Genomic DNA, 15328 nt, shown 5'->3' on the forward strand with positions numbered 1-15328 from the left:
AGATTTGGGGCAAGTGTATGGTTTTATTTCCTTGCCTTAAACCAATATTTTTGTAGGAAAAGTATGTTTTTCTTATGGACATTGTACAGTAACCATCATTAACAAAGGTAGAAAGTGCTAATTTCCCCTTGAGGACACTTTTTTTCAATATGACTGAAGGATGAACTTTACATGAAAATTATTACAAATACTTCTACACCTAGTAAACATGATTGGGGAAAAAAGCTTTTTAAGACAAATGGCAAAGGGTTTGTCTTTAATGAATTCTTTGGTTATAAACAGGTCTTGAGTGACATTTGCTCTGTGTAGTATTTGGTTTTGCTGGTGTCTGTTCTGTGTGTCACTTGAGGACTAGAATGAAATTAATTGTCCTGGGTTACAGCTCATAGAACATACTTAATACAATTTACCTTGCTTTAATGTAAAATAATAATAGAATGAAAATATATCTTTAGATCTGAAATAGCATATATTATTTACAAAGCTACTGCTGAGCATCTTGCATAAACTTTTCATCCTTTTAAAAATAAAAATTCACGTGTTCTTAACAGGAAGCAGAAACAAAGCTGAAATCCAAACTCTTTGACATCTTCCTGTGACTCTTGACATGATGTTTCTCATTCACTGGCCCACAGATTCCTGAGTTACATAAAGCATAATGAAACATAATTAGCATAACCTGGTTATTCTACAATAACTTATTATCACTTTAGCAAAGCAAAAATGTCTGGAAGAGGTGATGCAAACTACTGCCAAAACCAACAGTTCCTATTATAAATACTCAAGGAAAAAAATGTTTATGAACTATGAAAATTTTGATTCTAATCAGTGAAGAAAATAAGCTAATATTGATTCATTCATAGCACCAAGTATATGGGAATATGTGACAATAAAATAGGAGAATCCAGAAAAACTGAGAGGGAAAAAAAATAAGACTACATGAAAAATTGTAAAAGAAACTAGCCTGTGGTGACAAAAGAAACAATATATATCTGCAGTGTAATAGATTCACTTTTAGATTAGTTGTTACATGTTCTCTGGTGGAAAAAAGATGCTTATTTTTGTGTAACTATATATTCTCCTATAATATTGTTTAAAAAAGCATATCCAAGCACATAGTGAATGACTAGGTCTTTTTAAAACTAAAAAATGTAGATGGATTAATGGCCTATGCATATTGAATTTTATTTGGAATACCATTTTGAAGCAACTTACATTTTTTCTGTGCCTGGGGGCATTATTTTCTATACCATTGCTATCATCTGATTTCCTGTAGAGAAAACAAGAAAGAAAATTACTAGATGTTTACATTGCATAAAACTAAGGTCAGTACACCACTTATATCATGGCCATCAGGTTAAAATTTAAAAGGTCAATACAGACAGAATTTATTCTTCCTAAAAATGTTTTACTCATAGTGTTGATTTTATTTGTATGCCATTGCTTGGAGAGGAACTGTTGCCACAGATGACAGTGACAAAGGCCTGTTTCTTTTATGCATAGGGAGAATTGCTTCTCCCCAAGCATGAGTGGAGGCTTGGGTATATAGCCTAACTTATATGTTGCTTTGACACATGCAAGATAATAGCCAATCAGGAGCTCAGCTAGTATGTGCAATACAGGTGCTGTAATTCAACATGTTTATTACATTGAATTAGAGGTTAAACGTGGTTCTTTATCTACCCAATGTGCATCAGAGTAAGACCACAATGTGGGCTCCAGATTCTTAAGGAAAACTAAACTAGGTTACAAGGGTATATAATAAATACCCTTCTAGATGTTATTGGCAGGCTTGAGCTCATTAAACTAGTACCACCAGATAATAAATTCAACAACCTAATCGGCTGTCTAAAAATTTGGCGGATGGGGCAGGTAGGTTAAATATTGTGTGAAATTGTGTGGGTTAAATATCTGGGTGGATCAGATAAATGCTGTTTGAAATGACTAGCTTGTTTTGATGTTATACGCTTATTTAGTAGTGTACTATTTTTAAAAGTCATTTTCACCAAGAAATTCTATGAATCGCTGGTATCTAAACACATATATAAGCATCAAATATAAAATATATTGATAAACAATATTCTCTGTAAAGAAAAATTTATCTCCTAAACTAAAAATTCTAAAAACAGCATTGGTGAAAAGTTGCTCTAAATGAGTACAAGTGCCCTTGATACTTGATTTAAATCTAAAGATACTGAAATAACCTAAAGATGAGAAATGTGACAGCAAGGGACTGGATAGAAACACTGGGGAGGCTGAGCTGGGAGAACAAAAGAATCCAGGCAAGGGAGTAGTTGTTTCAAATACCTGAATGACGGTCATGTTTTTTATATGACTCTGAGTATAAGAAAGGTAATCAATACATGGGAACCAGAAAGATAAAATGTTCAAATCAATACAAACAAGATGTCCAAGTTCTCTGGAAAGAGATTCAAATTCCTTCCAACCATGAGAGTCTCTGATTCTAAGACAACACTTTTTTCCTATCTGGGGTTATGGAACTCCTGACCCATAAAATAATTATTTTATGCCCTTAATTATTATTTTATGCTCTTAATTTAGAAGTTCATATCCTGTTGATTTAAGTTACCTGCCATGTGTGAACTGAGTAAAAAATAACTTTGAATAATGTCTACGAATATCTGCATGACAGCTGTCCGCCCCACTCCTGCTCTTTAACCGTGGCTACAGCACTCACACCTCAGAGCCCCTGTTGACTGAAAAAGATAAACTTCAGGTGTCATTTTGGGTTGGTAATAGTTGTTTAGCCCTCCCATTTCCTAGGTTTCTTTCGGCTCCTTTAATCTGGTCTCATTTTCTTGGTCCCCAGCCCTTGGCAGTGTTACTTGGACTTTAAGCACCTCTCTCACTAGGCTCCACTGTCAGTTCTCTGGCTTGGTGGGCCCAGTAACTCCCACGTTCACCAAACCAAATGATATCCCTGGTAATTTTCTTCCTAGTTCTCCTCATGCTCCGCTCAACTCTAAACAAAGGAGACTGTAACAGAAATATGCCACAATTTGTGTTCCTTCAAAACTAATGACACACAATTCTAGCCCAGTGATTTTCAACACTGAATTCTGAGAATCAGAATCAGTGATAGGCACTTTAAAGAAACACAGATGCCCAGGCACCCATTCCAGAGGTTCTGATCTAAGATATCCAGTTAGGTCTGAGTAACTGTAATTTTAAGGAGCATCCTAAGTGATCAAAAATATAGCCAGGGTTGAGAATCATTGCTTTACACAAATAATACTTCCTCATGGTTCTTGAGTGCCTCCTGTGCATCAAAGCCTATGCTAAGGATTTTTACACATAGAAAGTCATTTAATCCAGAAACCTTATGTGGTAAGTAATATCATTAAACCCATTTTGTTGAAGAGAAAACTGAAGCACAGAGAGGTGAAAGTAAGTGGTGGAGGGGGATTCTGTTGCATGCAGGTAAATGCCAAATGCCATTCTTCACCACAACATGGACATCTATAGAAAATAACACACACGTTATATACTCTTGTACTTTTTTCCTCTAACTGCAAACATTTTATTTAATTTCATATTTATCTGTATTTTACGCATGTGAAAATTAACCTATAAAAAATAATACTTACAGCTGTTCAATTTGTTCAAATTCCTTCCCATCATCTGTGTAACAAAAGAAGAATTTAACTCTTAAGATTGCTTTATTATTCTTACAAAGCATATATGCTCAATTCTACTTTCCCCTGAATTCAACATCCCCTGACTGCCTGTGCTGTTTTCCCGCTCTGAAATGAGAGAGATGGGCCCCATCAGACAGCTGCCCCTCCATCATGTCCACTCCTTCCCTGCTCTCCCGACTTACAAAATTGCCTGCAGTTTTGATCAAGCATAGTCTGGTGCCTGGGATCATCAAAAATAGAACTGACTGATTTGTAATTATTTAAGTTATGAAAAATTTAGTACAAAATAAGGAAAAAATATAGAATATAAAATAAATTTTCTTAGGGGACCATTGGTTTCTCAGTCTGTTATCCATCAGGCACAGGCTTTGAAAACAGAAAGCTGGCAGGCAGTGTCTTTTATGAGAATTTCAGAATGTTTGATAAAACATTTTTAAAAATGAGTTATCTAAATGAAAGAATAATTGTTTGTCTTTGAGATCTTTTATATTAAGCTAATGCAGAATTTTCTAATATTCCAGTACCAGTGCACATATCACTTAATTGGTGTGCTGGTCCCAGTAACACCAAAGAAAAGGGAAAAAAGGTATATTTTAACATTAAAATTTTTAGGAAGTTGATACAGGAAGACCATCAATATAAGCTCATAGCTCACTGTCACCATTGTTATTAACATAAATACCACTACAAAAAACAAAAGTTAGATTTTTTTCTAAAGCCACCGTAATGGATTAAGTCATAACATGAGAATTATCTAAAAAAAAGAAATCCTACCTGAGTGCTTCTTTTTCTTTTGGGTGTACATTTCAAAAAGCAGAATAATAGCCACTAAAAGAACAACCTCAACAGCTATTCCAAGAAATGCTTTGAGAGGCACCCAATAACTCAGCACGACAAGTTCAATGTGTTCTTCACTCTCGCCTAATTGGAATATTGCATGGCACCAGTAAGATCCCTGATCTTCCTCTGAAAGTTGCATTATCTTGAGCCTTGTTTCATTAGCATTTTTTCCATTGATCACATACTTATTGTTCATTGGAACACCAACAGGAACCTAATAGAAGGAGACATTAAAATCCATTCCTATCATATTGCATAAAAGATACATGTCCTGAATGATCTAGTTTTGAGTGAAAGCTACAAGATAGTACCAAGAAAACTGCTTACCAGAAAAAGGGCATTAGGGACTTCCCTGGTGGCGCAGTGGTTAAGAATCCGCCTGCCAATGCAGAGGACAGGGGTTCAAGCCTGGGCCAGGGCAACTAAGCCTGTATGCCACAGTTACTGAGCCTGTGCTCTAGAGCCCGCTAGCCACACCTGCTGAGCCCGCGAGCCATGACTACTGAAGCCCGCGCACCTAGAGCCCGTGCTCCACAACAACAGAAGCCACCGCAATGAGAAGCCCGCGCACCGCAACGAAGAGTAGAACCTGCTTGCCGCAACTAGAGAAACCACGAGCGCAGCAACGAAGATCCAATGCAGCCAAAAATAAATAAATTTATTAAAGAAGGGAGCACATTAAAGTATGTGAGAAGTTATACATACAGAGCTCAAGTCTTACCATAGTTTGATCTTTCAAAGGTAGCAAACAAAGGAAAAGTACACTTTGCTTTAACTACTTAGCACTGAATGTTTGAAACTACAGTGTGCAAGTCATCGTGGGTAAATATTCTATGCGAATTAGAAATACAGAAATTTTCCAGCCATCTGGGTTTCATGTTACAATCCCTGACTAGTTCAGAATACTTCCTCCTTCACAATTGCAGGTATACATTCATTAAATCAACTATTAAATTAATGAAGCTATTATATCTGATCATTCCTGTAAAGGAAGTTCACTGGCTCATGGCATTGGGAGTTCCTCAAACTGGAACTGAAGACGAAATCTTCAGGCCTTTGAAGCTGATGTAGAAGAAATGGTAGAAATCCCTCTAAGCCTGGTATACATGGTGGTCTGCGCACCTTCTGTCTTCTCTCGTAGCTGAATTTCTCTCTCTTTCTGACATGTTGGCTTCTGAGATTCACTGGGTTTTCCTCAGCCTTTTAAGATCCATACTAAGCTATTTGGTGGCTAATTTATTTAATCCATTTAAATTAAATTTTATTCTCAGGCCATTTGATGCCTTCATTGCTCTATCACTCAACTGCACTGCTCAGTAAATGCTAATTTGCATACAAATATTCTTGGAGGTTACCTGATGAAGAACTGTCTGTGAGTTTATTATTTGCCCAAAAAATTATAGCAACCTGGCTCACTGTGCACAGCATTGCCTATGATGCTTGTTACAAATGTACTCTAACTCAGAGCTGATAAATCAAAGTACTGCATGTTTAATAGGTGCCCCAGGTGAGTCTGATGAAGATGATGGTTCGCCTACTTTTTGAAAAAACACTTGACCTAAAGTTTTGACTTGCACCCTCTTCCCTGCACTTTTCTCATATCCTAACATAACCCATGCTTAGGGCCAAATTGAGAGAAACTTAGTATAGCAAATGGAGAGAAGTACAGACTACATTCTAAAAGTTTAATATAATTAGACAGGCTTTTTCTGTCTAGTATCACATATGCATAAATAAATTAGGCTATGTAATTCAAAAACTATGTCTGTTACTTGTTTTTACAAATTTACATGCTCTTTAAAAATATTTCCATACACAAAATGATTGCCTTTCCTAATCATCAATAACAAGATAAGTACAAATATTAATAGTTTAAATCTACTCCTAAGTGATTTGGAGCTATCTCTTTAAAAACTCAAACCAATCACAGAATCGGTAACTCACCCTTTTAAGTCATTCCCTCTGTCGTCAACAGTCTACAATAGCATCGATATTGTCTAAGAAGGAATTTAATATTTCACTAAGATCTACCCTGTCTCATACCGTTCCTTCTAGAATTGCCTTTACAAGACTTCAATTTCAATGCTCATTAGCACCAGGGCAATAAAAGGGTGTCCCCTAAAGGACAATGTCCTAAATTTCCCTGCTATTAGAGGCTATTTGGGAGGAAGAAAACCAGAAATGATTTCTTAAGTACTCATGTTTTTCTTAATATCAGCTCTTTGAAAAGCCATTAATTCTTTAATAGGAATTTAAAGTATCTGGCTTCCCTTAGGTCTCTGGAAGTCCAAAAGAGGTCAGTGACACTAAAAGAACCTAAAACCTGAGTTTAAGTTACCAAATTTTCATTCTTTTCTCAGATGCTGCCAGTGTATTGCATTCTATCACAAATGTTTCCAGAGACAGAAGCAGGAAAAGAAAACTCCCTTTCTTTTTTTCTAGTTACTCTCATGAAATGATAAGGAAAAAAAGAATCTTTGTTGTTGGGGTTATATCTAAACTTGTCAACTAAAAATGAACTGTAACTTTCTTTCATAGAATTTTAATAAATGGCTACATCTAAAAAACAAAGTACCACTTAATGAAACATTAAGGGTATCTTCAGATGTATAATGTAATATGCTAAAAACACCAAATGACAGCTCCATTCATCACTGTTCTTTCTTCATGAACACATATTAAGGAACAAGATAACAGAAGTATAAATAGTCCTAAGAACTGTGAGTGTATTATAATCTTATTATTTATCAAATAAAAGTTTTTATTTTGTTTTCTTCAAGTCAAAGAAATATGATCTTACCTGTACACTCCCATTACTACGGTACCAGGTCCAATTTAAAGGAAAACAGTCTTGACATTTACACATCAAGACAACTGAATCCCCTACATAAGTGATCAACGGTTTCTTTTTCTCATGAAGTTCAGGGACTAAGAAAAATGGAGAGAAACATATGTTACTGAAAGAGTTTGAATAGGGGGAATGTATTCAAGTTGAATAGACGTATAGTTGTAGTAGGTAGGTGGTGCAATATAATTGTCAGTAATATAGAAACAGAAGGAAGGTCTTCTATTATTGAGCCAATAACAATTACAAGTATTGTAATAGACTGTTTGTTACATGCTTTGGATAAGAAAGAAACTTCATGTTTTCAAGACTGTTCTTTCTTCCCACCTACTAAGTTACGTTAGAGCAAATATTTTTTCAAAGTTTACCCTTAAATGGCACTCTAGTGAGGAGACAAAATTTTCAGGATTTAAAATTTTTATTTGACACATTTATGAAAAGAGTTGGAGAAGATGGGAAGATGAGAAAGGAGCAAAGGAAATTTAAGAGAAAGAGAAAAGAATAGGAAAGAAAATGAGATAAAAAACACTTTGGGGCTTCCCTGGTGGTGCAGTGGTTGAGAGTCCGCCTGCCGATGCAGAGGACACGGGTTCGTGCCCCGGTCCGGGAAGATCCTACATGCCGTGGAGTGGCTGGGCCCATGAGCCATCGCCGCTGAGTCTGCGTGTCCAGAGCCTGTGCTCCACAACGGGAGAGGCCACAACAGTGAGAGGCAGGCCCACATACCAAAAAAAACAAAAAACAAAACAAAACCCACTTTCACGTGGTTTTGTAGGAAAAAAACAAAAACTAATATTCATTGTGATAAATTTCTTAAAGTTTGAAGCAGATGCCATTAGTAACAATAAAAATGAGCACTGAATTTAGAAAAATTAAGTTTTAAGGCTATGAATAACTTGGTAAAGAAAATTAAAGCATAAGAACATAAGCAAAGCAATAAAAAGCCAACTAGCAGCTTCCATGGTGAAATCAGTTCCTTCTGATTGACCTCAAAAGATATATTATAAAATGTACACTTTTATGAGAGACAGACTTACCAACAAAGATGACTTTTGTTGATTTTTTTTCTTTTACTAATTTTAGCAGGTTTTGTGTTTTGTTTTTCCTTTTTGTTTTTTTGGTTTGCCAGCAGAGAGACAATGTCTAAATTTTTAATACTGTGTTGACAAATTTTATAGATACTGTTTGCTATTCACTTGTTATCCTATTTTTAGATTTTATTTTGGGGAGGGTCAGGGTGGAAAAATGGAAAGATCAATTTTAATTGCTAAAATTAGGTTCACAGATTAAATACATTTTCTAAACGCTCTTGGCTTTCTACTACCAGAAGAATATTGGGCATTTGCTGGATGTATGAACTGTAAAGATGAGGAAGGGGGAAATAAGTGGTAATAAGTGGAAAAGAAATTCTGACTTCTATAACCACTTGTATAGGGGTAAACATAGGGTTGGATTTCTTCACAGGTTCTGTCTTTAGGTGATTAATGTTACAGTGATGAGTGTCGGAAGTCTTCAGTTTTCCTTATGGTTTAACGTGGGCCTAAATACAATTGCACATTATCACCCCCTCCTTCATCAGCAGTGCTGACCAGCAGAGTGTTGAATGAGGCACTGCTAATAATAAAGAGATGCAAATAAGGAAGGTATATCACCAATGAAAGTGTAAATCATAAGATGACAGAGCAATCTGTAAGTCAATGGTTCTCATACTTTTCATAACCAAGGAAATATGTTTTGATAAAACTGAATGATCTACAATTTTACATTACCCAAAGATGTGAACTGCCCATCAGAATTTATAATCACCCCACTAATAGTTTATGAGCACCTAGTAAGGTACCACTAGGGTACTCCTGAGGTAGGAGAGAAGTGAACACATGTGATTGGCATGACTGAAGTCATCCCAGCCAGAAGAAATTGGTGAGTTGACCTTGCCAGAGGATATTCTGAACACTCCTTTCGAATGGCTACTAGTGTCCCACACTCCTTATTGGTTACCATTAGGCTGAGGGACACTAAGGGAAATGTGGTTAATATGTGTCCATTTCAAAGCTCAATGAGCGTTTGAAGTAGTCAGCACAATGAGACAATGATGTGACAAACATATAAGATTTGGGTCCAGGAAATATTAGAATTATAGCTTCAGTGTTACTAGTGTTGAGGACATAGGTTGGTCATACACTTCTACAATGTTACTGTAAAGAATTAAGTACAGGAACACAATATATAAAGGGCTTGGTGTAGAGCAAACACCACAAAATTCGAACTTTTGTTGTCATCATGTACTGGTATTGCTTTTCTTAATTGAATTTTCATACAATTTGTAATGCCCACAGCCTTCCTTCATTAGCCAGCTTAATGGCATGGATTATTGTCACGTGCAAGAATGATTTCTAGGCCAGTTGGCCATGTGGAACAGAGAAGAAATAAGACACAGGATAAAAGGAGAACTGGAAATTCACCTGAATTCATCTCAGAACCATAGGAATGTATAAAAACACCCCCAAATGTGGAAAAGGGTCCAAACTGAGCCATTTACAGAACACCCAGCCCATCTGAGAAAGGCGATTAAAAGAGATTAAAATGATGAAAAATAAAAGATGAATTCACAGGAGACAAGGCCCAGAAGAATGAAGAAACAGTAGCTTTGAGATGCTGGAGGTGGCACCAGTCCATCCTTTAATAACATATATTAAAAAACTTTTCAGTGAAGCTGTAAAACAAATTCTGCTGCTTGAAACACTTATGCAAGTCCTTGGCTAAAGCAGATGAATAAGAGTTTGTGGAGAGAAACCAAGATGGCAGAGTAGAAGGAGGTGCTCTCACTCCCTCTTGCGAGAACACCAGAATCACAACTAGCTGCTGGACAATCATTGACAGGAAGACACTGGAACTCACGAAAAAAAGATACCCCACATGCAAAGACAAAGGAGAAGCCACAATGAGACGGTAGGAGGGACGCAAGGTTGCCCACTCTCACCACTCTTATTCAACATAGTTTTGGAAGTTTCAGCCACAGCAATCAGAGAAGAAAAGGAAATAAAAGGAATCCAAATCAGAAAAGAAGAAGTAAGCTGTCACTGTTTGGAGATGACATGATACTATACATAGAGAATCCTAAAGATGCTACCAGAAAACTACTAGACCTAATCAATGAATTTGGTAAAGTAGCAGGATACGAAATTAATGCATAGAAATCTCTGGCATTCCTATACACTAATGATGAAAAATCTGAAAATGAAATTAAGAAAACACTCCCATTTACCATTGCAACAAAAAGAATAAAATATCTAGGAATAAACCTACCTAAGGAGACAAAAGACCTGTATGCAGAAAATTATAAGACACTGATGAAAGAAATTAAAGATGATACAAATAGATGGGGAGATATACCATGTTCTTGGATTGGAAGAATCAACATTGTGAAAATGGCTCTAATACCCACAGCAATCTACAGATTCAATGCAATCCCTATCAAACTACCACTGGCATTTTTCACAGAACTAGAACAAAAAATTTCACAATTTGTATGGAAACACAAAAGACCCCGAATAGCCAAAGCAATCTTGAGAATGAAAAACGGAGCTGGAGGAATCAGGCTCCCTGACTTCAGACTATACTACAAAGCTATAGTAATCAAGACAGTATGGTACTGGCACAAAAACAGAAATATAGATCAATGGAACAGGATAGAAAGCCCAGAGATAAACCCATGCACATATGGTCACCTTATCTTTGATAAAGGAGGCAGGAATGTGCAGTGGAAAAAGGAAAGCCTCTTCAATAAGTGGTGCTGGGAAAACTGGACAGGTACATGTAAAAGTATGAGATTAGAACACTCCCTAACACCATACACAAAAATAAGCTCAAAATGGAGTAAAGACCTAAATGTAAGGCTAGAAACTATCAAAGTCTTATAGGAAAACATAGGCAGAACACTCTATGACATAAATCACAGCAAGATCCTTTTTGACCCACCTCCTAGAGAAATGGAAATAAAATCAAAAATAAACAAATGGGACCTAATGAAACTTCAAAGCTTTTGCACAGCAAAGGAAACCATAAACAAGACCAAAAGACAACCCTCAGAATGGGAGAAAATATTTGCAAATGAAGCAACTGACAAAGGATTAATCTCCAAAATTTACAAGCAGCTCATGCAGCTCAATAGCAAAAAAACAAACAACCCAATCCAAAAATGGGCAGAAGACCTAAATAGACATTTCTCCAAAGAAGATATACAGATTGCCAACAAACACATGAAAGGATGCTCAACATCACTAATCATTAGAGAAATGCAAATCAAAACTACAATGAGATATCATCTCACACCGGTCAGAATGGCCATCATCAAAAAATCTAGAAACAATAAATGTTGGAGAGGGTGTGGAGAAAAGGGAACACTCTTGCACTGCTGGTGGGAATGTGAATTGGTACAGCCACTATGGAGAACAGTATGGAGGTTCCTTAAAAAAACTACAAATAGAACTAGCTTATGACCCAGCAATCACACTATTGGGCATATACCCTAAGAAAACCATAGTTCAAAAAGAGTCATGTACCAAAATGTTCATTGCAGCTCTATTTACAATAGCCCGGAGATGGAAACAACCTAAGTGTCCATCTTCGGATGAATAGATAAAGAAGATGTGGCACATATATACAATGGCATACTACTCAGCCATAAAAAGAAACGAAATTGTGCTATTTGTAATGATGTGGATAGACCTAGAGTCTGTCATACAGAGTGAAGTAAGTCAGAAAGAGAAAGACAAATACCGTACGCTAACACATATGTATGGAATTTAAGGGAAAAAAATGTCACGAAGAACCTAGGGGTAAGACAGGAATAAAGACACAGACCTACTAGAGAATGGACTTGAGGATATGGGGAGGGGGAAGGGTAAGCTGTGACAAAGCGAGAGAGAGGCATGGACATATATACACTACCAAACATAAGGTAGATAGCTAGTGGGAAGCAGCCGCATAGCACAGGGAGATCAGCTCGATGCTTTGTGACCGCCTGGAGGGGTGGGATAGGGAGGGTGGGAGGGAGCGAGACACAAGAGGGAAGAGATATGGGAACATATGTATATGTATAACTGATTCACTTTGTTGTAAAGCGGAAACTAACAGACCATTGTAAAGCAATTATACTCCAATAAAGATGTAAAAAGAAAAATTAAAAAATAAAAATAAAAATCACAGTAAAATCAAATCCCATAACTGTCAGATGGGTGACTCACAGACTGGCGAACACTTATACCACAGAAGTCCACCCACTGGAGTGAAGGTTCTGAGCCACACATCAGGCTTCCCAACCTGGGGCTCTGGCAATGGGAGGAGGAATTCCTAAAGAATCAGACTTTGAAGCCTAGTGGGAATTGATTACAGGACTTCGACAGGAGTGGGGGAAACAGAGACTCCACTCTTGGAGGGCACACACAAAGTAGTGTGTGCGTCGGGACCCAGGGGAAGGAGCAGTGTGACCCCAGGGGAGACTGAACCAGACCTACCTGCTAGTGTTGGAGGATCTCCTGCAGAGGTGGGGGTGGGGGGTGGGGGCTGTGGCTCACCATGGGGACAAGGACACTGGCAGCGTGAGCCCTCCCAGAGTCTGTCATTAGCCCCACCATAGAGCCCAGGTAGTCTCCAGTGTTCGGTTGCCTCATGCCAAACAACCAACAGGGAGGGAACCCAGCCCCCACCCATCAACAGTCAAGTGGATTAAAGTTTTACTGAGCTCTGCCCACCAGAGCAACAGTCAGCTCTACCCACCACCAGTCCCTCCCATCAAGCCACTTAGGTAGGCTCATCCACCAGAGGGCAGACAGCAGAAGCAAGAAGAACTACAGTCCTGCAGCCTGTGGAACAAAAACCACATTCACAGAAAAACAAGATGAAAAGGCAGAGAGCTATGGACCAGATGAAGGAACAAGATAAAACCCTAGATAAACAACTAAATGAAGTGGAGATGGGCAACCTTTCAGAAAAAGAATTCAGAATAATGATAGTGAAGATGATCCAGGACCTTGGAAAAAGAATGGAAGCAAAGATCGAGAAGATGCAAGAAATGGTTAACAAAGACCTAGAAGAATTAAAGAACAAACAAACAGAGATGAACAATACAATAACTGAAATGAAAACTACACTAGAAGGAATCAATAGCAGAATAACTGAGGCAGAAGAATAGATAAGTGACCTGGAAGACAGAATGGTGGAATTCACTGCTGCGGGAACTCTGGATAAAGTAGGACACACAAAATCTTGGGGTTGAAAGAATTCAAGTTTAAAGATGGTGAAATTGCTGATTCAGACTAGTGTCTAGGAAGATGAGGTCTAGGAACTACTCAGTGAAAGTGAAAACCCTATGGAGTTGTAAATCTTAGAGATTTATATTTGCATATTTATGGACTAGAAAACATTAGCCTGTGTCATTTTTGGCTCAAGGATGTTTAGGTGTTATCAAATTGGGAAAAAGATTCTTCCATATAGTCAAAGACAGCGAACTAGGTTTTAGCACTGGGGTTTGAAGCTTAAGTTCAAACTGATTCTATTACTGTGCTCTTCCATTTGACTCCTTGGATGCTTCCCAGTGAGGACAGATGGCTGGGCCAAGGCAGGTTTCATAGCACTTGGTACTATCAGAATCTCACCATGTCTTCCAAGAAGTTCTATGTCCTATTACTTATGCTTTACCAACTAAGTTTCTGCATCTTTTTACTAAGAGATTTTAACATTGATGGTTATTATAGAAATTTTCAGCATCTACCTCAGAATATTTGACCTACTACTAAAAAACATTGCAGACCACCACCCATCTTTCTTGGTGAAAGGCAGTCAATGACATTAGCAGTTGCAAGCTTCCAGTGTGACTTTGGCTTTCTCCCTGTACTGTCATCAACAGCCAAACACACAAAGTCAGCAGGTTTTTCCACACTGTACTAATCAGTGATGTTGAGGCCCTTTTATAATCTTGTAGTAATAAATCAACCAGTTCCCATAAAGGCAGAAGGAGGGACTTTGCTGATAAATTGTTCTGAGGACTCAGGCTCATGCACTTTAGTTGACTCATGTGATCGATAGCAGAATTTTTTTTTTTTTTTGGCTCAATTTTAAAGGGAGGATAAAACAGGCTTTTCATCCACACTCAATTGAACAGATAATCCTCTTCTTAGGAAAAGCCATAAGCAATCCATGTGGAAAAGAGTAAAATAGGATATTTGTAAAAATAAAAACATACACCATTCTAGAAGCCTTACAAGATCTAATTAAATAATAACTATAATATGAATTGTTCTGCAGATGCCTTTAAATTGTACTCAAATGAAATGATTCCTCCAAGCAATATTCAACTTAGATAAATTAAAGAGAATTATTATTTTACCAAAGAAAATCTGGAAGGGCCCAACTTACTAATTGTATAAAAATCTTTAGGATATAGTACATACTTAAAAGTTACATTGTTAAGTGGGCATTTAAAACAAATAAACTGAACTAAACTGCTTTAAGAAAACTATAAAAAGAAGAAAAGTAAATATTCAGTGGCTCTTTGCATTCCTCAAGCACTTGATTTCAAACCTAGACCTTGTGTAGGTGCTTCTGACACCAGCCAGCATCAACCTAGTTACTCAAAATAGATACAGATCAAGAGGCCTTCTTTAAGACTACTTGGCATTAAATTTATTAGTACACTGAAAACTAAAATGCTTCTGTTAATCTTCACATTAGAGACTAGAATGATCACTTACAAGTAATAATTTAAGTAATTTATCATAACAGTGCTAATAAGAAAAAATGTAATATATTCGATATTTAAACTTTGAACAGGCATGACTAGTACATATTTCTAGAAAACAGTGCTATTTAGAAGAGGGGAAAAAGCAATTTTTTTTTTTTTTTTTTTTTGCTGTACGCGGGCCTATCACCGCCGTGGCCTCTCCCATCGCAGAGCACAGACTCCGAACGAGCAGGCTCAGTGGCC

The 15328-nt window shown here is 37.2% G+C and overlaps 1 protein-coding gene across 1 annotated transcript in view; it reads right to left on the minus strand.

The window, feature by feature from the left end:
* Positions 1–400: 400 nt before the first annotated feature.
* Positions 401–15328, minus strand: part of EMB (embigin) — a 42650-nt gene continuing 27722 nt past the window's right edge. Inside the window, exons 6-10 of the mRNA XM_022597843.2 lie at positions 7300–7427; positions 4434–4713; positions 3609–3642; positions 1216–1270; positions 401–639 (exon numbers count right to left, since the gene is read on the minus strand). Coding sequence (XP_022453551.2) covers positions 622–639; positions 1216–1270; positions 3609–3642; positions 4434–4713; positions 7300–7427 — 515 coding nt within the window. The 3' untranslated portion in view covers positions 401–621. The remainder of the gene's footprint in view (positions 640–1215; positions 1271–3608; positions 3643–4433; positions 4714–7299; positions 7428–15328) is intronic.

The sequence above is a fragment of the Delphinapterus leucas genome, chromosome 3 (genome assembly GCF_059928025.1).
Source record: "Delphinapterus leucas isolate spDelLeu-1000000601 "Yukka" chromosome 3, BTC_Dleu_Yukka2, whole genome shotgun sequence".
NCBI lineage: Eukaryota > Metazoa > Chordata > Mammalia > Artiodactyla > Monodontidae > Delphinapterus > Delphinapterus leucas.